This window comes from Ambystoma mexicanum, chromosome 2p, assembly GCF_040938575.1.
Source record: "Ambystoma mexicanum isolate Mex_15411 chromosome 2p, UKY_AmexF1_1, whole genome shotgun sequence".
Lineage (NCBI taxonomy): Eukaryota > Metazoa > Chordata > Amphibia > Caudata > Ambystomatidae > Ambystoma > Ambystoma mexicanum.
Window position 1 is genome coordinate 970535305 of NC_090923.1, and position 27291 is coordinate 970562595.

The window sequence follows — 27291 nt, forward strand, 5'->3', positions numbered from 1 at the left end:
TCGGAGCAGTGCTCGACAGTGTTTTCCTCCCCAGGTGAGGGCTTATCACATTCAGCAGATGGTGCACAAGTTTCAGCTTGCCCAGAGTCTCCCAGCATTCATGTTCTTGAGATTGCTCGGCCTCATGGCATCCTGCATTCTTCTGGTGCCAGAGGCCAGGTTGCGGATGAGATCTTTGCAATGGGCACTCAAGCTCCAGTGGTCTCAGTCCTCCGGCAGGATGTCGGACCCTTTTCAGGTGCCATCCTCGGTCTCCCAGGACCTTCTGTGGTGGGCCGTCGAAGACAATCTGATGAAGGGGGCTCCATTTTGGCTACCCTGGCCGGAGGCGACGGACTCATCCCTCACGGGATGGGGAGCTCATGCCAACGAGTTGACAGTCGGCGGTCGTTGGTCTCTGTGGAGTCCAGACTCCATAGCAATCTGTTGGAGCTGAGGGCCGTCAGGCTAGCCCTGAAGGCTTTTCTGCCGACACTGCGAGGGAAGAGCACTACCTCAACAAAAAGGGGGGGGCTGGGTCACTTCCTCTGTGCAGGGAGGCGATGCAGCTCTGGTTCTGGGCAATCCAGCAGGAAGTTTCGATCTCGGCAGTTTATCTGGCCGGAGACGAAAACGAGACGGTGGACACTCTGAGCAGGCAGAGCGTGATCTCTCACGAGTGGGAGTTGGCTCAGGAGATTCTCCTGGAGCTCTTCGCCCTTTGGGGGACCCCTCAAGTGGATCTCTTCGCCTCCAGTGTCAACCGGAAGTGCGAGAGGTTCTGCTCGCGGGAATTTCCTCCAAAAGGAGCCTTAGGAGACGCGTTCATGGTGGAGTGGTCATTCCCACTGTTGTACGCGTTTCCTCCAGTCCCCGTCATCCCGCAAGTACTGCGGAGGTTCGGTTCCCGGATGATCCTCATTGCTCCGGCGTGGGCCCGGAGGACATGGTACCCAGACCTTCTCTACTTGTCCATCTGTCCTCCACGTCGTCTTCCCTACCAACACGATCTGCTCTCACGCGTGGGGGGGGGGTCAGGTTCTCCATCCAGAGGTCAGATCCCTCAAACATCACGCTTGGTTTCTGAAAGGTTGAGGTATAAGGATTGGGACCTCCCTGAAGACGTGATGGAGGTGTTGCTCTCGGCCAGACGGCCTGCAACAAAGTCCCTGTACCGTTTCCGTAAGTTCTGCGACTGGTGCAGGGTTAAGAATGTGGATCCTTTTGCATGTGACATTCCCATGGTTCTGTCTTTTTTGCTTTGTTTGGCCCACAGGGGCCTTCAAGTGGGTACCATTAAAGGTTACCGGGTGGCGCTGTCCATATTTAAGTGCTCGTTAGAAGAGTTCCTATTTTAAAATTCCTTTATTTTCTCAGTTTCTGAAAGGGCTCACTAATGTGTTCCCTCCGTCATCTTTCCAGGTTCCCGGTTGGGAATTTAACCTTGTTCTCAAGTTTCTGATGGGTGCGCCATTTGAGCCTTTGCATTCATGCCCTTTGGACTGTTAACTCTTAAAACTGTATTTTTGGTTGTGGTCACTTCCGCTCGCAGAGTGAATGAGTTACAGGCACTTTCAGTTAAGCCACCCTTCACTGTGTTTCATAAGGACAGGGTTGTCCTTAGAGTTCGTCTTTCCTTTCTTCCGAAGGTGGTGTCGGAATTTAATTTAGGCCAGAGGGTTGTTCTTCCGGCATTTTATCCTCCTCCACATCCTGGTAAGGAAGAGGAGAGGCTCCATAGGCTTGATCCTAGGAGAGCGTTAAGCTTTTATATTTCACGCATGTCCCGGGTCAGAGTCGACGATCAACTCTTCATTGGTTACGCTGGAAAGCCTTTGGGACAAGCTCCGGCGAAACAGACTTTGTCTCACTGGATTATTTTGGCTATCTGAGTGTTTCCACTTGGCGGGTAAGGACCCACCGGTCGGCTTACGGGCCCATTCTGCCAGGGGCATGGCTGCCTCTACTGCCCTACAGAGGGGTGTTATTTGTAACATCTGTGATGCAGCCACCTAGGCTTCGGTACATACTTTTGTACATCACTACTCCCTTGATTCCATCCGGGGCAGGATCTGGCCTTTGGCAAGGCGGTCCTTTATTTGATTGGGCATTCTAAATTTCTGTTTTATAAATTCTTTTCTCACCTCCTTGCATTGGTACTGCTTTGGGCGTCTGTCATAGATATGGAATACGTCGGAGGACCCAATCCCCTCGAAGAACAAGTTACTCTCTTACCTGGTAACGTTCTTTCGATGGGATGGTCCGACAACGTATTCCATATCGCTCCCTCCCTGCCTTCCCGGCTACAAAATTTCTTAGGCGATTGCAGCTTACGTTTCCGCAAGGCTTTGTGTGGTCAGACTGGCAGAAGACTGGTGCCACACGTTCTGGGAAAAAACTACAACTGAGGCTACAGGATTCGTGCGTCCTACTTATAACATCCAGTGACGTCGGCCGTCAGAGGAGGTCCTCGAGAGCGGCGTATCGATGCAGGACGCAGAAACATTTTCCGAAACGGCACAGCTGTGGTGATTACTGTCATAGATATGGAATACGTCGTCGGACCATCCCATCGAAAGAACGTTACCAGGTAAGAGAGTAACTTGTTCTTTGCGTCCATAAATATGATTTCTCTTTACCAGTGTCCAAGAGACATGTGCTACTGTGGCTGGCAGAATGATCCTAGCAGGATTGTTTTGGTGTAAGAATTGTTCAGCAGATAGTATGTGAAGGTTGATGGTGTTTGTGCTGTTTCTGCAGGACGAGTTGGGGGCCCAGGCTATGGTGAAGAAGCATCTGGTCATGGAGCAGGCATTCGACGACTACGCACAGACAATTCATCAGTTGGCCAACGCAAGCAGGGATATGGTGTCCAATGGCCATCCTGAAAGGTCAGAATAAATTGCGCTTCTTTATAGATTTCAAAGTATATTCACTAGGTTCAAACGGTCAATTTGTTGCAAATGGCTCTTGAGCCTATAGGTTTCTGATTAAGCCATACTATAATTTTCCTTTAATTTGGTTGAATATGTGGGTACAGATTCCTCTGCTCTACCTGTTGTGCTATTAGCGTACAGACTATGGGCCTCATTACGACCCAGGCGGTAAGTTACCGCCTGGGCCGTGACTTTACCACCATGGCGTAAACTACGTTTACGCCATGGTGGTTGGCGGACTTACCGCCCCATTCCGACCTTGGCGGGGCGGTAAGTCCCCAATCCCCATTTACCCTTCCCCATTCCCATTTTTGCCCCATAGGGCATAATGGGAGTGGGGAAGGCGTTAATTACGCCACCGTAATTTACGGTGGCGTAATTAACTCCATGGTCCCTTAGCGCCATGGATTTTAACACCCGCTAAAAGCGGGTGTTAAAACCTCCATGGCGCTAAGGGACCTCGTAATCAGGCGGTAAGGGTCGGCGCTGTTAACGCTGCCGTTAACCCCTTACCGCCTGGGTCGTAATGAGGCCCTATGAAGGAAAGCTACTGCAGTGTGGTCTAATACCTGTCAACATGACTGTTAGAGTGCAACGCGGATGAGGAAAAAAGATCGATAACCCACTGGCGTTTTCAGCAGCAGTGAGGCCAAGTGCACCTCAGCTATGAAGCAATTGAAAGAACCTTTGGGGACTGAGCAGTGAGTTTATTCTTACACGCAAAATGACACGTGGAAATAAGGCATTAACCAGGTGAGGGGAAATTGAGGCGTTTAGAATGGCTGTACCAATGCAGAGTCTGACACATCAGAAGGAATGATGGGATAAAGCTTTAACAGTGTGCAGCACCTAACTAATACAAACAGTGCTTTCAAAGAAAATTGGAAGCAAGCTTGCCCCTGAAGAATTTCCTATGCATCGCTTTTAAAAGTATAGAGAGGAGTGGAAAAGAAAAGGGTGAATGTGGTATGAAAGAATTAATTTCTGGGAGTGAATGGAGGCTAATTTTAGCTTTGTGATTTTCACTTTATATAGAAAGCTGTAGCACTTTAATATGAAAATAATATATTTATTTATTCGTATTTATTTAAAGCGTATGTCAGCCCGGGGGCATCGTGGCGCTGTTACATGAAGACATACATAATCTGGTTACAGTGGAAGGAAGATGGTTACAAAGCAATTTTCATTACAGGACACATTTCGTATCAGAAGTATGCGAGTTAGTGTAGGTGAAGGAGGGAAGAAGTTAGTTGAAGTGGTTTTGAGGGATTTGCGAAAGGAGTACAGCGATGGTTCTGCTCTGAGTGAGTTGGGGAGGGCATTCCAGAGCTTAGGTGCTATGTGTGGGAAACCAATGCCGCCGGCTTTGGCTCTTCTTACAGTGGGTACTCTGAGTTGATTGGCGTGATGGCTTCTTCTGGGACAGATGGAGGAGTTCTTTGTTATAGTTTCAGATAGGTATGGGGGTGCTGTGTGATTGATGCACTTGTGTGTGAGAGTGAGGATTTTAAAGTTGATTCTTTCCTTGACTGTGAGCCAATGGACGAGTCTTCTGGCCTGTGAAATATGGTCAGTTTTGTGGATGCGTAGTGCAGTGCGGAGGGCGTTATTTTGCACTATTTGGAGCCTGCTTAGGTTTTTTGTCGATGTGCCTGCCAGGAGGGCGTTGCAGTAGTCCAGTCTGGCTCCTATAGTAGCTCTGGCTATGGGAGAGGCAGTTGGGCGTGGTAAGGTAGGGCTTTATGGCATAAATGAGTTTGGTGGTCAGAGCAGAAGCCGAGGCGATGGCGCTGGTTTGTCTGGTCATAAAGTGTGGCGTCAATGTAGACTCCTAATGTCTTGACAGCAGATGAGACGGGTATGCAAATATTGTCGATAATCATGTGAGAGTAATCAGGGCTGAGTTTAGTTAGTGTTTCGCTGGGGGCTAAGATGATGATTTCGGTTTTGTCTCTGTTTAGGCAGAGACCATTGATAGCTATCCAGGTTTGGATAGTGGAGTAGATTTTGAGGAGGGCTTCTGAGTCTAGGTCGTAGTCTCCGGAGAGGGGGAGGAGAGCGTGCGTGTCATCTGCGTAGTTTGTGTAGGCTGTTGAGAGAGTCCAATAAGTCAAAGAGGGGTTTGGTGAATAGGTTATAAAGGGTCGGTGCAGTGCAAGACCCTTGTGGGACTCCACAATTTATAGTGGTTGGGGGGGGGGGGCGCTGTCTTGGTCAGAGTATACTTTCATGGCCCTACCTTCAAGGAAGGATGTGATCCAAGTGGTTGCCTTGTGAGTAAGTGCGCAGCATTGAAGAGGTGAGACGTGAGAATGCTGTGGTCGACCAGGTCAAATGCAGCAGAGAGGTTGAGCAGTAGGAGGAGAGCAGGTTTGCCTGTGGCCATTATTTTGGTAATTTGATTCTTTAGATCTGGAAGGGCAGTTTCAGTCCCATGGCCTTTGCGGAAACCTGATTGTCTAATGATGAAAAGCTGTTGACCGCTTTTTGATTTTGTATTTATTGTGTTTAATCCCATCAAGGAAGAATTGTTATTGGTGTTTTAAAAATTGTAGTTAATTAAATGAATTGTGAAATGATAAATGGATTAGATTTATGGGTGCATGGCTTGAGTCTATAAATGACAGCCCCATCTATGTGTTGTGTTATTAAGTCACACCACTGTGGCATGCGTTGGATATATGTGATCACTTCTGAAAAAAGAATTTGAAAACGAAAATACCCTAAAGAATCTTCTCTCATTTCCCCGCAATTTATATGTGGGAGGAGACCACCCCTCCATAAAAATACCATTCTATAGTTTATTACCCTATACTGCCCCTCCCACCACCATATAATTGCAGTGAAATGTGTATTTACGTCCTCAACATTTTCTGTGGCTCAGTAATTAACTGATACTGCATGATCCAACTCTCTACAAGTGCTAGACTGCATGCAATTACATGGGCGCCCCACTGCAAACTGCAAAATCCAACCACTCCCTATAGTAGGCCTCAGCTTAACCTCAAGATAAACTAATTTATTAAACTTGTATGCCATTGATCATGTTTCTAAAACTGCACGTAATGGAGGGTTACCCCTCATGATGCTCACTCTGTAGTTGAATTCCTAAAATGTCAGAGCATCTTACAGGATATTGTTTATTTGTGCGGATCTAAACTGGCCTATTGTTAAATTATGTTGGTCACCTCTGTCATTTTTAATTATACTATTCCCTAGAGGCCTATTATTTAATTTTTTGCGGCTTCTGCACTGGTATCCTGACTGCTGGTGGGGTTTCCTGATCCTTACATGTACCCTGCACCCCTTCGCTATGAGCCTCCACATCCTGGCCTTTGTTCTCACTACATTCCCTCCCCCTTATCAAGGGGACTGTACACATGCTCAGGTACTACCCCCTTCACTCGTCTCAACTTATTTCTGCCCTTCATTCCTCATCAAAGGAACTCAAGCCGTTCCACTAACTTAAACGATGCTAACCCCAAGCTCAGCTATCATCCCCTGTTCTCTTTTGGAGCTTCTCCTATAATCACATTCTTGGGACCTGGGAAGCCCATTCTGCCTGCAATGTGTATTTTTTTAATCACAGACACTATCTCCGTTAGGCAATTATACCCCCCTCGGCACCACGCCGACTTGACCATTTCCACAAAATGTCAGGCGTGATGTAGCACCAAAATGAGGCTCAGCTTCGTTTCGTTGCTAGGCAATGACAATAATATAAGCACGAACATCCACCGGCAGGCGGAAGAGCCGTCCACGTCCAAGGCCAGTATAAGGCCCTGTTTGCCCCCATTTTGCCCAGTCTTTGCCCATCCTGCGGGGGAGAGGGCAGGAGCCCCCACCAGCTACCCATCTACACGACTTTGCGCCACGGAGACGCGAGCCGGGGACCAGCTGCCCATCTACACGACTTCACGCTACTGAGAAGCCAGCGGATCGGCGCACATTCGGTGAGGCGATCCTCCACACCTCAGCCCTGCCTGGGCACTTCTTGACCTCCATTGCTTCTGATACCACCTCATGGTGGCACAATTTGACCCAGAACCGCGCCGACTTGCCCATTTCCACAAAATGTCGGGCACGATGCGGCACCAAAATGAGGCTCGGCTTCGTTTCGTTGCTAGGCAACGACAATAATATATTATCCGTCGGCAGGCGGACGAGTCAGCCACGTCCAAGGCCAGTATAAGGTCCTGTTCACCACCGGGCGACACGGGATAGTTGCTTTTATCAACTTAGTACAGCGACCCTTCTGGTATCCCTACGCTGCCTACTACCGGTCATCTGGACTACCTGCAACAAAGTGCATGTGAGTACTATTGTCACTGCACCGGTAGTCTTTGTAAAATCCAGCACTCATTTGTTTGTGCGTTCCGTGCGAGCTAACCCACGGTCAGAGCCTACCAAACCAGCTGGGCCACTGTGATCTTGCACAGTGCCGACCCACCTGCCCTGTATTCAGACCCAGCGTAAAAGCCTGTACCGTCTCATTGCTACATGACTTCTCCCCACTTCGACTCGAACTAACAGTCGCCAGAGGTCTTACTTGGAACACTGCACAGCGTGTTCCCTTACACAGACTTTTATCACTTCGATGCTGCCTATGCTGTTAGCGATATGACAAAGTATTGCACATTATCTGCGACTGTATATGATTAATCCATGTGTTTGAATTTGCTTGCCTCTTTACTTTGCCATATCATCGTGATTAATGTGCATATGCTCTAGTTTCTGACACTATTAACGTATAGTCAGGCACGCATTATTCATGTGTACTGCCCGCACGCTAACCTACTGCACTCGTTGTTAGCCTGCTTGATGGACCTATACCCCCTTTTTAACACTGTTGACTAATATTTTGCAGCTGCATGCGCGCTATCACTCGCTTAGAAGTACTGTATATTCTCCCAAATACGGCCTGTAACCTGCATTGTTTTATTTGTCACAATCTATTCTACTAGCAGCAAGTGTCCCACATTCCTGCACATAACTATTGACTGTACCTTTGTCTCTAAACCTGCGACAACTATCAACTGTGTAAATTACTGCTAGTACTCTAATTTATTATTGGTAGCCTCTTACATCTTTGTTCTATGAATCTGTATCATACTGCTGTCTATCCTGGTGTGCCTACACAATGTATTGGTTCCTTCTGACACTTTGTATCCTGCCACTCACTACAACCTCCAGCACCAAGCCCTCTGCCATCAACCCTCACACAATACTTGCACCTAAAATATAGCATCTCACTGTAGGCTCATCACACGCACAACTCTCCCCCTCCCACCTGAGCCACTATTCCTCTACCTTACCCACCCCTACTTTGTACTCGCATATTACTGACCCTCTTTGCACCATGCCCTGCTCCAACCCATATCTGAATTCACCTGCCTTATGGCTGGAACACTTTGCTAACAAGCCTGTGCCCAGCCAACCTTGCACTTTCCTCCTTAAGAACTTCAGATTAGGTTCAAGATTCTGCCACAAAACTCAACACGCACACACCACCATACCAATACCAAACTCCACACTGTCCAGAGTAATTCCACAGCATTATCTGTGCCTATCGACATCACATTGCCAAACTTCAAAGACGCCACTATTCTCCTCAACGACAGCACTAGCACTGCAAAAGACACAATGGTCAAAGGGGCCCTTGTCAATGCTAGATCCCTCCCAACTCAAGCGCTTGACATTGCCGACTTTGTCACCCAAGACCTCGACTTCCTAGCTGTTACCGAAACATGGCTACATGCTGCAGCTGGACCTTCTTTGTCCTTGGCCATCCCTGACAATTGCGCCTTCATTAGATGCAATAGGAACTTCAACCACTCTAAAGGTGGTGGCGTTGCCTTTCATCTTCAAAAGATCCCTTGAACTCAGGCACATTCCTAACCAGCAGATCCCTTCAGCTGAATTACTATCAGTTAAACTGCCTATCACCCAATCAAACTGCCACAATGCATCTGATTTACCGGCCGCCAGGGCCTATTACCACCTTTACTGATGATATTACATCCCTCTTCGCAGCCAATACCAAACCTAAGTCCCAAATGATACTACTGGGAGACCATAACCTTGGATTCCAAGACCCAAATGTCTCTAAAGCCCTTGATCTTGCCCGTACCTTATTAGACCTACGATTCACCCATCGTATCCATGCACCCACGCATATCAAAGGTAGAACTCTTGATTGTTTTCTGATCTGAATTGTAGCATCGACAGTGTCCCTCACCCCTCACACCTTGTATGTGGTCCGATCATCACAAAATTACCTTCTCCATTAAATCCTGCCTTCATAGTCCCAAACAAAATATCGCCCCATCCATCAATACCAGAAACAAGAAGGACATTGCAAAAGAGAAACTGCTCCCTTTTATCATTCCCCTCCTTAACAAAGTATCACCATCCTGCTCGGACCCTACAGTTATAGTAGATACCTACAACCAAACTATCCAAAAAGCGCTACATACCATAGCCCCACTGAAATTGCAGAAACCTAAACCGCATGCTCATCTTAATTTGTGGTTCACACCACACCTCAGAGACCTACGTAAAGCGAAAAGAAACGCTGAGACACGCTGGAAAAGTCTTCCTACGGATGCCAATAAAAGCTCTCTGATCCTAGCCTCTTCTAATTACAAAGAAGCGATATTCATTGCAAAAAAAGACAGGTACAATAAGCGCATCTTTCAGGCTGAATCCAACACTACAGAGCTCTTCAAGATCCTAAAGGAACTTGAATCTCCCATAGCCTCACTCGACAATTGCAACTCTGACACCGCCTGATGTACTAATATCCAAAAAGCGCTCATTGATAAAATCTCCACACTCCAAAGCAAAATCAACACCAAAAAATCCAACCTCCTCTCTGATTAGCTACCAAACTTCCTTACTAACACAATCCCACCTACCGCACACTCCTTCAAACCCTTCTGCTTGTCACCTCTCTCAATCTTTGAAGTGGAAAACATTATCAAAAAACTCAAACCTTCTTAGAGGGCGCTAGAGGGCCACCCAAGATGGCCGCCTTGGCTTGAGCTCCCGCTCTGCCCGGGATTAATCCCTACGAATCCTGCTGTTCCCGGCTTGGCTCTACATAACGAAGTGTGGTTCCCGGTTCCTAAGCTTCACGGCTCCCCTCTCCTCGAATCTGGAAGAAGATCGGCTGCTCTATACCCCAGAACGACCCACTCGGTGCTGAGGGCCGCCATTTCACGCGCGCCGGCCATCTTGGTGCGTGAGCAGCCCCAAGAGAACATCTGTTCCTGGCACCCCCCGACGCCGAGGCTGTTCTAACATCCGCAGCTCAATCAGAGGCACTTGCGGCTCAAAGTGCAGAGGAATCCAGAAAGTCCCCCCCTCGCAGACACCCTCCACGTCACGAGTCGGCCGGCAAATCGTCGCCGTGGGGGGCGCTGGCCATCGGCAAGTCTGCCACTTCAGACCCGGAGACAGCCCTGGAGTCCCCCTGTGCACGAACCTGCCCCCTGCGCCGGGTGGCGTGAACCGATCACGGAACGAGATCCGGGGAGCAAACACATCGAGGCTCTGCCATGGCGGGAACTGGAGCGGCCTGGGCGGAAGTGATCTGACGGTGGAAGCTGAGACAGACCCACGTCAGGACCACAGACTAAGGTACAGGCGGCGGGGCGCGAGGGTCTGGAAGGGGCAGAGTTTGCATGTATAAGAGCCCACACCAAGCCCTCCCCTTCCCTGAGGCGAGCCCCCGCAGCCCCCAGCCACAAGCCGCGCTGCTTTCTGAGGCCCGCGGCAACAGGACTCCACAACCCCGAGTGAGCGGTGCATCGCAATCCACAGCTGCAACTAATAAAACCCCCAGGGCCTCTGCTCCAGCGAGGCGCTTGGACTACAATTGAAACCCTCTACACAAAGCATCACTCACCGCATGTAACCCTATACAGTGAAGGGCCTTCGGCGACCTACTCCACGTGAGAATCGAACGATCACCACTCCTAGGTCTCCGTAGCGGCCGCAGTACAAATTTGTGAATTCCTCAAGGCCACAGCTGGGTCCTACCTGCGACCGGGAAGCACTCCACCAGAAAGCAGTCACAACTATCCAAACCCTCTCTCCTTTCGCCAGCATTTGTCAACCCCTGCCCCTGCAAAGGACGCTGCGGGGCCACCGCTCGGTGGTAAACCTACACTACCTAGAAACCTCACATACTCAGCAAAGCAAGATGGGGAAAGCAGATAAACTGCAGAGGAAACTGACCTTTGAAAATGATACGACTCCGAAAGCCCCCACCTACAAGACGAGAGTGAACCCACACCTGGCGGCTCACTTCAGGCAGTATCAGGGAGCAATCCGTCAGAAATAAAAGAACTCCTCTTAGAGCTCAAAGTGGGCATCGGCAGTCTAAACAGTAAAATGGACGGCCTGTCCTCTAAAGTAGACCTATTGCAACACCGCATCGATACCCACACGGAGTGACTGACTGAGGTTGAACAGCGGGTCTCCGACCTGGACGACGGCGCTGCGTCCTTATCGAGCAAGGTAGCCAGACTTGAAAACCAAATGACAGCAACCATGGCCAAGTGCGAGGACTTAGAAGGCCGCTCCAGACGGAACAATATCCGAATCATTGGAGTAAGAGAACACGAATCCCAGACGAAGATGGAAGATTATGTTGAATCACTTTGCATCTCTCTTTTTGGCCGAGAAGCATTCTCACAACTGTTTGATAGAGAGAGTGCACAGGACTCAGTCCGCCAGACCAGCCCCTGGTGCCCCGCCCAGACCCATCATTGCGAGATTACTTAATTACAGAGACCGGGAAGCCATTCTCCGCCTGGCCAGAGAGAAGGGAGAATTGCTCCACAATGAGGACAAAATCCACCTCTACCCCGACTTCTAGGCCGCTGTCGAAGCACCGAGAAAAGCCTTCACCAATGTCGGGCAAAGACTTAGAGACAACCAGCTTGTTTACTCAATGCTGTTCCCGGCACGGCTCAGAGCGCAACACAACGGAAGAGTCCACTTCTTCCAGTCCCTGGAAGAGGCCCACACATTCCTAGACCAGAACGGGTGCCCGGATCACCATCCTTGTCAGCTCCGTCCCCAGAGAGAGAGAAACCCCAGGAATCCTCCTTTAAGGAAATAGCATCCAGCAATCACCCTAGTTAATCACAAGGAGCCAACCGGAACAAGCGCAATATAGTAAACACGGCAGGGCAGAGATGTTGGGGATGCCCCAAGCGCCCCTAGCACAGCATTTGTTCCCACATTCAAGTTGGGGGGGGGGATCCGGACGGACAAGTTGGGGGCTGTCCGCGCTATGGGAAATGTTCTGAAGTTATTAGTTTGGACATGCAACACTTGTTCACGCCAGATCCCAACCCATGCCTTTCCGCCTTGGCAAGCCCACTACCTCTACAGAGCCTTCCCCATCGAAGCCGCCGCATCATTCGGCAAGAGAAACAGTGCGCAACAAGTAAAAGCACGAGACCTGGGCTGGCCTCAATGCTACCGGCCAACACGAAAATAACGAGACGTAATCGACTCTTTGACCCGCTTCATTCAAGGTTTTAACATGGAACATAAGAGGGGGTAACATCCCGATCAAAACCAGAAAAATCCTACAGTACTTGAGAAGGCATGAGATCGACGTAGCCGTACTCCAAGAAACACATCTACCCCTGGGGAAAGAACACCTCTGGGCCAGAAGCATGGGTTGCCACAGGTACTTCTCCTCATATTCGTCGTACTCCAGAAGAGTCGCTATCCTTATCCATAGGAGAACAAACTTCCGGCTAATCCACTCCGCAAATGACAGAGCTATTCTAGTGAGTGGCACAGTAGCTGGCCAAAGTATAACCCTGGTCAACTCCTATGCTCCGAACACAGATGGCCCCAACAATTTTAGTTGGGTACTAACGCAGCTCTCCGCTCAAGCTCAGTCAACCATAATTTGGGGGGGCGATATGAATACAGTGCTCGACCCGGCGAAAGACAGATCGAGAACTACACCACAGCCCATGTCCAAAGCCTGTCTTCAAATAAAAGAAATTTGCAGGGCATTTGATCTGAAGGACGTATGGAGAGCAGCCAATGGAGAGCGGCAAGACTACACCTTTCATTCGGCAGTACATAACACAAGCTCCAGGATCGACTACTTTTTCATCTCTGCACGAGGCCCACTGGTGAGCAATTCTTGCTGTATCCTTCCAAGAACTCTATCCGATCACTCCCCGATAAGCCTCAATCCAGCCAACCCTAAATCCCCATTACAGCGCTGGCGTTTCAAAAACTGCTCCATGCGAGATGAGGTATTTGCGGCCGAACTGAGAGAGGAAATCGCCACGTTCCTGGAAGTCAACAGAGGATCGGTCTCCTCCCCTGGCACAGTCTGGGAAACGCTGAAATGTTTCACTAGGAGTTTGCATCGCTAAGGAGAATGGTATTCCTAAGCTCATTAGGCGTGAGCTGGCAACCAGCGAAAGGCACCTTAAGGACCTTGAAAGAGGAACTTCAGAGCTTTAATAACACAGCGGAACGAGAATTAAAATTTCTAGCCCGTAACAACCAAATCAGACAGTATGGTGAAGGCTAAAAACCTGGTGCCCTTCTGGCAAACCTGATTAGCGCAGATAAGAAGCTTTCCCCTATAGAAGGCATACGCTCCAAACAAGGTAAGATAATTCACACAGACGAAGGAATGGCAGAGGAATTCAGGGTTTTCTACCAAGACCTTTACAGCACGAAGCATAAAAGTGACTCAAATTCCCTATTGGAGTATCTCGAAGACACAGAGCTGTACTGGGTCGAGAGCCAGCTGCGGGAACCACTCAATGAAATGATCACGCCAGAGGAGATCATAGAAACCATCAGGACCCTTCCGAACTCCAAAGCACCTGGACCGGATGGCCTAACGGGGGAATTTGATAAAGCATTCAATAATACCCTTGCCCCCCTTCTAGCGGCAGTATACGAGGAGGCACTTGAAAAGAAGACACTTCCCCAATCCCTCTGTGCCGCTAACATTATCCTTTTACACAAACCCGGCAAGCCTCCAGAGGACTGCACATCCTACCGTCCCATCTCCTTGCTTAACCTTGACAATAAAATTCTAGCAAAGATACTTGCAAACAGTTTGATGCCACTAATGCCCGCCTTGGTCCTGGCAGATCAGGCAGGGTTCATTCCGGGCCGCAACACTTCCTTTGGAATCAGAAGAATGTTCGGCGTAATCGCAGCACTGGATCCAGCTCAGCAGGCAGTCGCGGTTCTTCTCGATGCCGAGAAGGCATTTGATTCGGTGGAGTGGCCCTTCCTGTTCGCAGTGCTCACCAGGATGGGACTGGGTGCCCGATTCATCAAACTAGTGTCCCTGCTCTACACCAATCCACAGGCTAACATCATTGTGGGAACAGCGAAATCGGCCCCCTTGGAATTACAACGTGGAACCAGACAGGGTTGCCCACTTTCGGCGCTGATCTTTGCCCTGATATTGGAGCCCTTGGTGTCCAACCTTAGGGAATTGAGGCAACAAAGAGGACTCAGCATAGGACCACAGAAGCTCATCACATCCCTATACGTAGATGACGTAGCGCTGTTTGTGCACAACCCCGAAGAAAATCTGAATCCAGTAATGAGAAGTCATTAAATTCGGAGCAGCCTCAGGTTTAAAAATCAATCAGTCAAAATCCATCATATTCCCATTGACCCCATCGACCAGGGCATTTGCCGATGACTTTCAATTCACATGTAAAAGATCCAAGGTCCGGTACCTAGGGATTCAGTTGGCACTGACTCATCAAGAGGTGTTCCGAGACAATTACGAAGAAGTCCCCAAATCCTTGCAAGAAAAAGTGGTACGATGGAAGTCCCTGCCATTGACTCTCTGGGGAAGTGCCTCCCTAGTTAAGATGGCGATACTACCGAAACTACTGTACTTATTCACTAACATTCCCATACTACTGCCACAATCTTACCTGAAAAGATTGAAAAGCTTGGTTCTTGAATTACTATGGGCGGGCAAAACGGCCAGAGTGGCACATTCAACACTGTCTTCCGGTGACGAGCGGGGGACTAGCCCTTCCAGATCTGGAGAAATACTGCTGGGCGGCACAAGCACAGTTCCTCAGCCATTGGTACGCCACACAACCAGTTAGACCCCACGTGCAAGTGGAACGGGCCCTGGCGACACCGAACCTGTTGAGTGCTGTTATACTAGGCCAGTCCCCAACAACACCATGAATGCGATGCTCTCGACGTACAAGATTTGGAAAACTCGCCCAAAAATATGGAGTGCAAACGCAGTACTCTCCCCTTCTTCCTGCGAAATTCATACCAGGGGTGCCGCTGACATCCGAGAAAGTTTACCACCAATGGGTTGAAAAAGCTGCACATAAACTCCCTGGGAGATTTTTTCATTGAGGACAGTTTTAGAACTCCACAACAGGCCAGACAGAGGGGCGGCAATACCGCACTTGACATTTTTATCTACTTTAGAGCTCGATACACTCTGCGAGCATTCCTGCCTGACTTTCCAAAGCAACCACAAACCTGGCAGTTACTCCATAACACAATAGAAGCACAGGGAGAAGGCAGACTGGTATCGGAGATCTACAAATCTATTATCACCGACACGACCACCAGCAACTCCCGTGCAAAAACCAGATGGGAAAAGTCCCTACGTACATTCATCCCTGAGGAAGACTGGACCTTCATTCTGAGACAAACGCAGAAGATGGCTCTCAACTCACGCCTTAAGCTAATCCACTTTAATTTCCTTCACCAAACCTACTACACGCCAGCGAAAGCAAATAAACGTCACCCTGAGGCATCTGCTAAATGTGAAAGATGTGGGTGACCCACGACTGACTTTGCGCACCTCGCATGGGACTGCCCCAAATTGTCCCTATTCTAGAGCCAAGTTCTAGAGACAACAGCCACAATCGTGGGAGAAATCGTGCAGTCCGCCCAGACAGCAGCCCTGCTCGGTATGACAAGGCTTCTGTCAGCACCAATAAGAAAATTGGCTGGCCTGCTGTTGACTCTTGCCCGGAGAAGGATTGCCATGGCCTGGGGTCGAGGTCACCCCCCCACTGTCGCTGCTTGGCGCAGGGACATTCTGTATTGCCAAGATGTAGAAAAGGACTTCATTAAACTGTTGCCCCTTCATGGCCTGCTGTTGACTCTTGCCCAGAGAAGGATTGCCATGGCCTGGGGTCGAGGTCACCCCCCCACTGTCGCTGCTTGGCGCAGGCACATTCTGTATTGCCAAGATGTAGAAAAGGACTTCATTAAACTGTTGCCCCTTCATGCCAGTCCGCCGGACATCTGGGGCCCCCTGGTAACCTTTCTGATGAACGAAGCAGAGGATGCCCCGTCCTCCCCAGAAATCGCCAGTTAGAATAGGCCAGTTTCAGCAGATCATCTGGCTTGATGCCTCCACCTCACTGGGACATTGAACTGGGGCGACGTAATACGCAGCATAATGTGCACTGAACTTCGGAGTGGGATGTTGGGGGGTGGGGGAGTTGGTCGAATTGCCCCAACTACAGCTGAGTCGCCATTAGAACACACGTCGTGTTCCCTTTCAAAAATGGCCGTCGGCTTCAACACTGAGGACATCTGACCCTTCTGCTGAAAACCTCCTCCTCTGAGTCACCAGCACAGCACAATCCGATTGGTTTGCCACCCCTTTTCAGGGCCAATCGTGAGCCGGCAGGCGAAGCTGGCCCTCCCACCAAGGATCTTCACACAAAGGATCAGTGCCTGTCTCGAGCCTGTCTAGAGGCTGCAGAGGCCAGGGCCTGAAACCCTGCCCATTCTCCACCAGCCGTCACATGATGTTGTGTAACTGGGTAAGAAACCACCAATACTCACTACAGTGAAATGACTTTGATGCTACCTCTGACTTTGCCATAGCTCAACGCTCCTAATAGCATTCTTTCCCTTGCTTTGCCCATACTATACTCTCTACCTGACACCATGCACTACAGCAGTGCAATGCAGACTTAACCTGTGCCCATCTACCCATTGTGCATTATCCCACCCTGCCTGCCCTAAGCTGCATACTGTGTACCTGCCTACTTTGCCTGCCCTGAGTTGCATATAGTGTACCTGCCTACCTTGCCTGCCCTGAGCTGCATACTGTGTACCTGCCTACTTTGCCTGCCCTGAATGTCATATAGTGTTCCTGCCTACCTTGCCTGCCCTGAGCTACATACTGTGCACTAGCCTACCTGCCTGCCCTGAGTTGCATATTGTGTACCTGCCTACCTTGCCTGCCCTGATCTGCATATTGTGTACTGGCCTACTTTGCCTGCCCTGAGCTGCATATTGTGTACCTGCCTACCTTGCCTGCCCTAAGCTGCATATTGTGTACTGGCCTACCTGCCTGCCCTGAGCTGCATATTGTGTACTGGCCTACTTGCCTGCCCTGAGCTGCATATTGTGTACTGGCCTACCTGCCTGCCCTGAGCTGCATATTGTGTACTGGCCTACCTGCCTGCCCTGAGCTGCATATTGTGTACTGGCCTACCTGCTTGCCCTGAGCTGCATATTCTGTACTGGATTGTGATTGTGCATTAGCTTTTGGACCTAGATTTTACCTAAGTGTGCATTAGAATTTTACCTACTTGTGCATCACCATTTGAGCATGCTATCTACCGTTGTGCCGGTTCGCGCCCCAGCACATTGACACAGGTCACTGAAACCCCCTGGCCAATCCAACATCAGCTATGTTAACCTGGACCTTCCTCATCATGTTTCCATTCTGTTTGGTCCCTCATGACATCCCTTGCACAGGGCTACACTTCCGCTCCCACCCCAATGGCCTTAGCAGACCAGCATGCCCAAGACATCATCCTATCCCCTGTCCTACCCCTTTCCTACCTAACATAAACCCTTTCCAGCCTGCCCCTACCCTGAATCTCACCGTATAGCAGATACCTCCAGCCTCCAAAAAAGCAATACAGACCCCCCCCCTGGCATTCATACCCTCATGAACCTTACTACTAGCAACTCTTACCCCAGCATAGGCACATCAAGACTCGCCTGACTCAGATCTTGAACACACACCTCTTCGACCCTTCCCAATTCAGGCAATAAACAAAACGGCCCCAAACCTGCCATTCATCTCACACACATTATACCACCTACTGACCAGATCACTCCCTGCCCGAACGCCTCCTCCCCTCGCACCCTCATCAAAAATCCATGCCATACCACCGAAACAATGAAAGGTGCACTCATTAACGCGAGATCCTTAGTCGCCCATGCCTTAGATATAGCCGACATCATCTCCCTCAATGAACTTGATTTCATAGCTATTACCAAGACCTGGCTCCACCCAGCCTCCGGCACTGCACTAGCGCTAGCTATACCCAATGACTATACTATCTACCGCGTAGACAGACAAACGGCCAAAGGCGGAGGAGTAGCCATTATCGCAAAAAGCTCCCTCAACATAAGGCACATACAAAACCAATCCCTCCCATCCGCAGAATTACTCACCATCAAACTATCCACAACCCACACAAGCGCAATCACCACCCACCTCATTTACAGACCGCCAGGCCCCATACTATCCTTCAATGAAGACCTAGCTCTCTTACTCTCTAACAATACCAAACCCAACTCACGTCTACTCATCCTAGGCGACTTTAATCTAGGTCTCAACGACGAGAAAGATGACAAAGCAAACACCATCGCCAAAACACCATCTCAGAATTAGGACTCGCCCACCACATCTCGCAACCCACACACAACAAAGGTTGCATCCTTGATTGGATAGCTGATCTTAATTGCAATACCACCATCCTCTCCAACACACCATGCGCCTGGACCGACCACCACCTCATCACTTTCACCATCAACAAAGGCACTCAAACACATGTGCCTCCACCTAATGCTCCAAGCACACTCACAAGAAATAACAAAAACATCACAGCAGAGAAACTCCTCCCTCTACTCCAACCTATCGACTTTTCACCCACCACTACTAACCCCACTGAACTAGTAGAGCTCTACAATACAACTATCCTTAAGGCCATAAACACTGTAGCACCACTTAAGCTACGGAAAGCCAAACCACGCGCACATCTCAATTCTTGGTTCACCCCTGAACTAAAAACGTTCTGCAAAACCAAAAGACAAGCTGAATTAGCATGGAAACAGTCGCCATCCACCAATAATAAGACATCCTACGCATTGGCCTCCAATATCTATGTCAGCAATCATCCAGACTAAAGAAAACATGTATAATGAAAGAATCTGCAACGCCAAATCCAATACCAAAGAGCTCTTCAACATCCTAAGAGACCTTGAATCCCCCTCACCCATTCCAGATACATGTAACAAAGACATCTCTTGGTGTACGAACATACAAGAAGCTCTCCTAGGCAAAATTGCCATGTTACAAGCCAAAATCGAGTCTAAGAAAGAAAGTCTCACCTTCGCAGATAACACCACCCCCTCCAATCACACCCACACCCCACAAAGGGATGACAGTAACCTATTCGAATTTTCCACCATAACTACCAAAGAGGTTGAAGAAATAATCAACTCGCTGAAACCCTCCAAATGCCAAGGTGACATCTGCCCGGCACCAGTTATCAAAGACGCAGCCAAACATCTTGCTCCCTTTATCACATCCCTCATTAACTCATCTTTCACATCCAACATAGTGCCTAACAACCATAAGTACTCTTGGGTTCTTCCCTTACTCAAGAAGCCCACCCTAGACCCAAGTGTCCCTACCAATTATAGACCTATCACGACTGTACCCTTCCTCCTAAAAATCCTTGACAGAGCTGCCTACCTTCAGATACAGAACCACCTTGAGAAAAACAACTTACTAGAACTTAGACAATCAGGCTTCCGCCCTAAACACGGCACCAAGACTGCACTGATTGACCTCAAGACACAAATGGTCAACATCAAAGACAATGGCAAACTTGCACTCCTTCTCCTCCTCGACTTATCGGCCGCCTTCGACCTGGTCAACCACGACATCCTCTGCAAACATCTATCCTCTGCAGCCAAATTTTCGGACAATGCCAACGCGTGGATCCAGTCCTTCCTGAACAACAGATCCATGAGGGTCTTTGCACCTACAGTCTCTGCCAAACCGGCCCCAGTCACATGTGGCGTCCCTCAGGGCTCCTGCGTCTCCCCTACACTATACAATTTGTTTACAAAACCCCTCTTCGACATACTGGACCGCTTTGGTGTCATCTACACGAATTATGCAGATGACACTCAGATACTGATCCCATGAACAGGCGACTACTCCACAGACAACACAGCACTCAACAACATTTACTCCATTATCCAAGAATGGATGGCCAAGCACGGCTTGTGCCTCAACGATGACAAGACTGAGCTTCTTCTCCTAGGCTCCCAACCCAGACTCAACAAACTTGACAAACTCTACCAGCTATCGACGGCAATGACATCTCTGTCTCCAACAGCGTCAAAACCCTAGGGATTTACCTCAACTCCTCCCTCACACTGACAAGACAGATCAACGCCATCTCATCCGCCGCTGCTTACACTTGTAAGCTCATCAATGCCAGCAGACCTTACCTCTCACCCTCCAACTGCACCACCTTAGCTAGAGCGCTAGTCCTTTCCAAAGTCGATTATTGTAACGCTCTATACCTGGGCACCAGCCAGAAAAACATTAATAAGCTGCAAGTTATCCAAAATAACGCCCTTCGAGCAGCCCTGAACATACCCAAACATAATCACTTCTCCAACGTCGGACGCTCATGCCAATGGCTATCTATACCGCAGAGAATTGAATATAAAACCCTCTCACTCACTCACAAATGCCTATCTAACCAAGCGCCCAGATACCTATCCGACAACTTCACTCACCACACCCCATCTCGTCCAACCAGATCAGCTCAAACACACTGCTTAAATATCCCCAGATACAAACTCCAAACAGCAGGAGGTTCTAGCTTCCCTGTGCTTGCCACTAAACTCTGGAACACACCACCACTCGATCTTAGCTCTGAACCGTCCTTTCATAGATTCAGACAGTGCCAAAACCTGGTTACTGACTAAAGAAGCCTAGAACGCCCATCTCTACCCTATTATCGCACCTGCAACCCGTGTAAATTCTGCCTTGTTTGCAATACCTTGTACATTACCTGTAACTGTTTGATAATGCTCTAAACTTTCTGTGGTGTCCACCTACGGACCATGCTGCATTATATTATGTTGTAATCAATTCAAGCGCCTGGATGCCCCAGGGCCAGGCGGCGCTATACAAATAATAAACTAAACTAACCTTGGGCAGGGGCGGGGCGAGTGGGATTTGGTGCAAGTTAAGTTCACCCTAATGTGGGTGTGTAGTTGTATTATGTTGACATAAAAGCTAAAAATAAAGTTTAAAAAAAAAAAACACTCAAACCTTCGAACTGTCAAGTGATTCCTGTCCCCGTCATCAAGGAAGCTACCCACGATCTGGCCCCCTTCGATAACCACCTTTAGCAATGCCTCCTTCAAATCCAGCACAGTCCCTGACAACCTCAAGGATGCATGGGTCATCCCGCTAATAAAAAAACCTACCTTAGATCCTAGCAACCCATCCAATTACAGACCTATTACCACGGTACCCTTTTTACTGAAAATCATGGAGCGCGCTGCCTATTTACAAATTCAGGATTATTTCGAAGCCAACAAACTCCTTGGCCTCCGACAATCTGGTTTCCGACCGAGGCATGGAACAAACTGTCCTCATTGATTTAAAATCACAAATCGAAGACCTAAATGACATGGGTTAGATGGCATTTCTACTCTTGCTAGACCTATTGGCAGCATTTGATCTGGTCAACCACCAAACTCTCTGCCACCACCTCAAAACTGCGGCCCATTTTTCTGATGAAGCCACTTCCTGGATCAGATCTTTTCTGGCAAACAGAAGTATGCGGGTCTTCTACCCTTCTGCATCTGCTGAACCTTCACCAGTCCTGTGTGGGGTCTCGCAAGGGTCCTGTGTCTCACCCACACTGTATAATGTCTTCATGAAGCCACTCTTTGATATTCTTGACTGTCTGGGTGTCACTTATACTAATTAAGCTGATGACCGCTAGATACTCATCCCTATCACTGGTGACTGCTCGACTTACTCGAAAGCCCTTAACGATGTTTCCCTAGTTATCCAGGCTTGGATGGCGCATCACGGGCTCTGTTTAAACGATGAAAAAACTGAGTTACTCATCCAAGGCTCCCACCCCAGACTCAATAAATTGGACATGTCCTTCAAATCATTTATCATTGACGGCAACACAATCAAGGTATCCAATGATACCAAAACCTTAGGGATGTATCTTGATTGAACCTTATCCCTTAAGAGACAAACCAACGCGGTGGCATCGGCCTCTGCCAATACATGCAAACTTATTACTGCATGCAGGGCCTTCCTCACAGCGGCCAATTACATCATCCTGGCCAAAACTCTCATTATGGCTAAACTTGACTACTGCAATGCCCTTTATCTAGGGACCAGTCAAAGAAACATTAACAAGCTACAGGTAACGCAGAACAATGCCATCAGGGCTGCTCTTAACATCCCTAAGAAACTCCACATCTCTGACGCCAGGCACGGTTTACACTGGCTCCCTGATGTCCACAGAATATCCCTCAAAACCCTTGCTCTCGCAATCAATCTGGTTCCTGCTTACTTAGCTAAGCACTTGTTCCCCCACTTATCTTCCCGCCCTCTGAGATCTGCCCAAGCCAAAACCTTATCCACGCCCAGAGTTAAGTTGCAAAAAGCAGGCGGGTCCAACTTCCCAGTCCTCTCTGCCAAATTATGGAACACGCTTCCTAACCCACTCGGAGCTGAACCGTTCTATCACTCCTTCAAGAGTAAAGCAAAAATGTGGCTCTTTGCACAGGACCATGCCCTGACATGTGCCTAACTCCCCACACTGTGCGCCTATTATCAGCCCCAACTCGTTCATTTGTAATAGGACCTATACCTTTGAATATGCATCATCTTTGGTAATGTAATGCATAAACATCTGTACTATATAGTAATTTGTGTATAGTGTGCACACGTACTCTGTAATTAATTCCTATACCGTGTGTAACGTGTTAATACCTAGTTGGTATTGTATATTATTCCTGCCTGTATACCTGTAAATATTATCCTGTATACGTTGTGACGCTCACCACCTTGTATTATTTGTTTGTAACTATGTACATATAAGAAATGCACCCAGATGCTCTTGGGCAAGGTGTGCAATACAAATAAACAAAATACAAAATACAAATAAGCATGTACTACACAAGTTGGTAGAGTGACTGAGCAGCCAGGCTTATCTCAAGAGGCATCAATGTGAGCTGTAGGGTTATTAGGGATTCACAGTGACAAGCATCCAAATAAACACTTGAGGTTTCTTGATTAAACCATTATTAATTTATTAAACAGTTGGATAAACCTTCTTTAGAAGGGAGCAATATATATGTAACACAAAAATATATTTCAAAATTGTTAGGCAAGATTGTATGCAGTACCCTTTGGGTGCACTACAACAACCCTGACCACCTGGCAGTAGGAACCCAACCTTTGGTATAAGTCTGTACTACACAGGTTGGTAACGTGTTGAGCAGCCAGGCGTATCTCAAGAGGGGTCAATGTGAGTTGCAGGGGAGGTACACGGAGATTCACAGTGACCCGTATTCAAATAAACACTTGCACACAAGGTTTCTTTAATAAACAATTATTAATTTATCGGTCAGTTTGAATAAGACTTCTTCAGAAGAGGGCAATATAAAAGCAACACACAAATACACTCCAAAACTATGCTCTCTTAGTTTCTAAATCAGTAAAGACCCTTTTGGGATGGCCCACGGTCTCAACCTACACCCTCAGGTGACTTCAATAGCTAGGATGCTGGGGACATTAATAACTTACTGTTGCATTTAGAATACTCTTAAAACTTGGTCAAGGGAACAGGTTATTAGAACAAACAAGAGACCACACATTTTCTTAAGCAGGCAAATATTTTTGGATCCCCTAAGCAGAGTCATTCAGTATAACGGGCTAAGCCAAAGTCAATGGGCAAAAGTCTTACAAGTGCAGTAGAGGACTCCTGTTCCTGTGCAGCTCTGCAGATCTCTCTGTTCTTGGGCCTCAGTCTTGGGGACAAGAGGGAGGACTTCTGGGAGACTCCTGCACTGCAATGGGGAACGGCCACCGTTCGCAACCAGCAATCCTTCAACAAGTCCCACTTCAGTGTTTCAGCTCCTTGCGACTACCGCAAATAGCAACACCGCTGTTTCTGGTTGTCGAGATGGACTTTCGTTGCTTCTGGGGTCCTGCACTCTGTTGAGGGGGCTCAGGCTCGGTCATTCCTGCTTCCTGGGAGTCTGGAGGATCTTCCTAGAGCACTTAGCCAATTTAAAAGCAACGCCCACAATCTGGTGTTCCTCTCCCTAGAGTTTCGGTTTCTAGCAGCAACTCTGTGAAAATGCAACTAGCTCCAAGGGAATGTCCAGGTGACTTACTTTGAAGTTGATTGGTCCGACCAACTCAAGGGGAGAAGTCGTCCTTGTAGGGGCTTCTCTGTCGTTGCAAATTTGGAGTTTCAGCACAGCAGCAGGGCTTCACCGGGCAAACCAACGGTCCAGGAGTTGCAGCCCGCGTCCTCTTCAAGTTCTTCTTCGGTTCCTTGTCTAGTGACAAGAACAAAGTTATGGCAGAAAAAGTCACGAGTCCACAGAGCTTATACAGTGATTAAGAAAATAAACATCAAGGCTGCGGGTATCTGGGCGGTGTGGGTGTACTACCAATACACATCCACAGGAATAGTTGAAGAAAAACAAAGATGTTCCTAGTCTCACTGCGCCAAGAAATTATAATTAGTTGTTTGTGCAAAGAAAAGCCTTTATTGTTTGTGCGAAGAGAAGCCTGACACGTGTTTCAAGCTGTGTACAGCTTTTCATCAGAGGCTTAGGTTGCAGCAATAATAACTCCACATTTAGAGTAGGACAATGCCAGATACAGTTCTCAAAATGCCTCGCAGTTGCGGAAAGCTCAATGACTGCTTGTTTCAGTCTACTCGTGTTACCATTGGTTGACTCCGCCTACCAAGCCAAAAGCCTTGCATTTTATTCAGTTCTCTCCCATTCATTCCAGCCCAGCCGTCAGTCACCCAGCAGGGTGGCTGTCCTTGCCGGACTGTCAGCCGGCCAATTGCTACAGAGTGCATTTGGGTCTCCTAGGAGACTAAGCACAGGGAGTTTCGGACACCTCCCTCCCTTCCTGCCCCCACCAGACACCCTGGAGCCAGAGGCGGGCTTCACTCATGAATCCCGCCAAAGGCAAAGTGAACAAAGGGACCAAACCTGGTTTGGCACGCAGAGTAAATCTCAAGAAGGACGTTTCCAAGAACAAAAGGCAAAAAAAGAAGACTGAGGCCATTTTGACAAAAATGGTACCCTTACGTGCTTTACTGCATCTGCGAACGCAGCCCACAGTAAATGCACACCACGGTAGTTAAAAGTAAACCACTGCCACCAGCCATTCATCGAGGAAAGGGTAACGCAAAAAAGGTACATGAGAAGCTAGACAAAGGGGATACTAAGTAACCCCTCCAGCACCTTATTGTAAAATAGTGTGTGCTGGGTCTAGAAAGTTACAAATGTAAGTAAAGTCAATTTTACTTTACTGCTCTGGGAAACATTAGTTTATCCCAGAGAAGGTATTTAAACCTTAGGGAAATCTGAAATGCTTCCCTGTGCCACTGCACTGAAGGTGCTGCGCGACACAATGTACACAATGATGCCTATGGAGTTTGTCAGACTCCACAACCAAATGAAAACAGAGTAAAAAAATTGCATTAACATACATAAGAGTGGGACAAAGGGTCTCACTCTCTCCAGGTTAAAAACATCAAGTCCGCAAAATCCAGCAAAGTTGCTGGGGGTCCCTAAGGTGGAGGAAATTAGCACATTTCTGAGAATTCTCTCTAACAAAAATACACACTCATAGGTTCTCTAAATCAGCAAATAGCCATTTGCGATGGCACACAGATTCTTCTAACATGCTGAGCTGACTTAAATATCTAGGACACTGTAGACCTTAATATATCACTGGTACATTTAGAGCAATACTCAAATTGGTGTAAAAAGAAGTTGAGGAAAGAAAACAATGGTTAACAAATATTCTTAAGCAGGTAAGTACTTTAAGAACCCTCCAATGCAAAGTAAATTAACCCTTTCCTGGGGGAAAAGGCAAAGCACAAAGTCGGAGGTAAGAAGAGTCTTTCAGGGAGCCAGGACAGCCAATGTTAGTTGAGCAAAAGTCTGTGAGCTGAAGCACTTCTGGTAGTTAGTAAAGTCTTGCACAAAGTTTTGGAAGTCTTTGAAGAAAATGAAATCCCTGTAGGGCCGTGAGTCTTGTGAGGGGCAAAGCTGCAAGGAACTCTGCAAAGCAACCAAGACAAGTCTCAACAGAGAGCTAGCAAGGCTACACGACAAGAGGTAAGTCCTCTTAGTTTTACAGTACCTTTGATTAGAAGAAATTGGTTCCAGCTGGCTTCTGTTCCTGTGTAGGTCTGCAGATCCTGTTGTTCCTGGGCCTCAGTCATGGGGACAAGAGGGAGGACGTCTGGGGACTCCTGCATTACGAATGGAAGGTCTGCGGCAGCATTGGGCAAACTTCAGATCAGCAGCACTTTGCGGTTTCAGCTCCTCGGGACTCTCTCAAACGGCGCCACTGCGTTTCTCGGATACCACTATGGACTTTCCTTGCATCTGGGGTCCAGCCCTCTGTTGGGGTGGCTCAGGCTTGGTCGGTCCTGCTTCATGGGATTCTGGAGGATCTTCCTGGAGCTCGGGTCTGACTTCAAAACAATGCACTCGATCTGGTGTTCTTCTTCCTGGCAATCAGTTCCTGCAGCAGCAATGGAAGTACAGCCAGCTCCGAGAGGATGTCCAGACAAGTTCACTTTGGGGTTGATTGGTCCCACCAACCCAAGGGGAGAAGTTGTCCGTTGCAGGGTTTCTCTGGTCAAGACTAATTCGGAGGTTCAGCAATGCAGCAGGGCTTCACCAGGGAACCAGAGTGAGGGACACGTGCGGTACCAGTGAAAATACCGATACCAAGGAGAATCCTGGAAGCAAGGTTCCCATTGAGAAAACCATACATGCATACGAGCCCGTATGATGGCCATTTGAAAGAAATCCCAGAGGAAGCAGGGCCAATGAATGGCCAAGACGAATGGTGAGGTCACACAGAGTAGAGCTGACGCACATGGAAGAGATGCAGAGACTAGAGAATGCATATATTCTATAAGGCATCAAGAAACTATCAAAGATAAGTGGCATCTTGGGATCAAGATGAAGACACGTATGCTAGAGAAAGGTGAAGATGTCA

General features: G+C 48.3%; 1 protein-coding gene across 3 annotated transcripts in view; it reads left to right on the top strand.

The window, feature by feature from the left end:
• The window catches only part of SPTBN2 (spectrin beta, non-erythrocytic 2), a 1293574-nt gene that overhangs the window by 876964 nt on the left and 389319 nt on the right, over positions 1-27291 (top strand). For all 3 annotated transcript variants that reach the window (XM_069644771.1, XM_069644772.1, XM_069644773.1), the window contains one exon: positions 2740-2870. In XM_069644771.1, coding sequence (XP_069500872.1) covers positions 2740-2870 — 131 coding nt within the window. The remainder of the gene's footprint in view (positions 1-2739; positions 2871-27291) is intronic.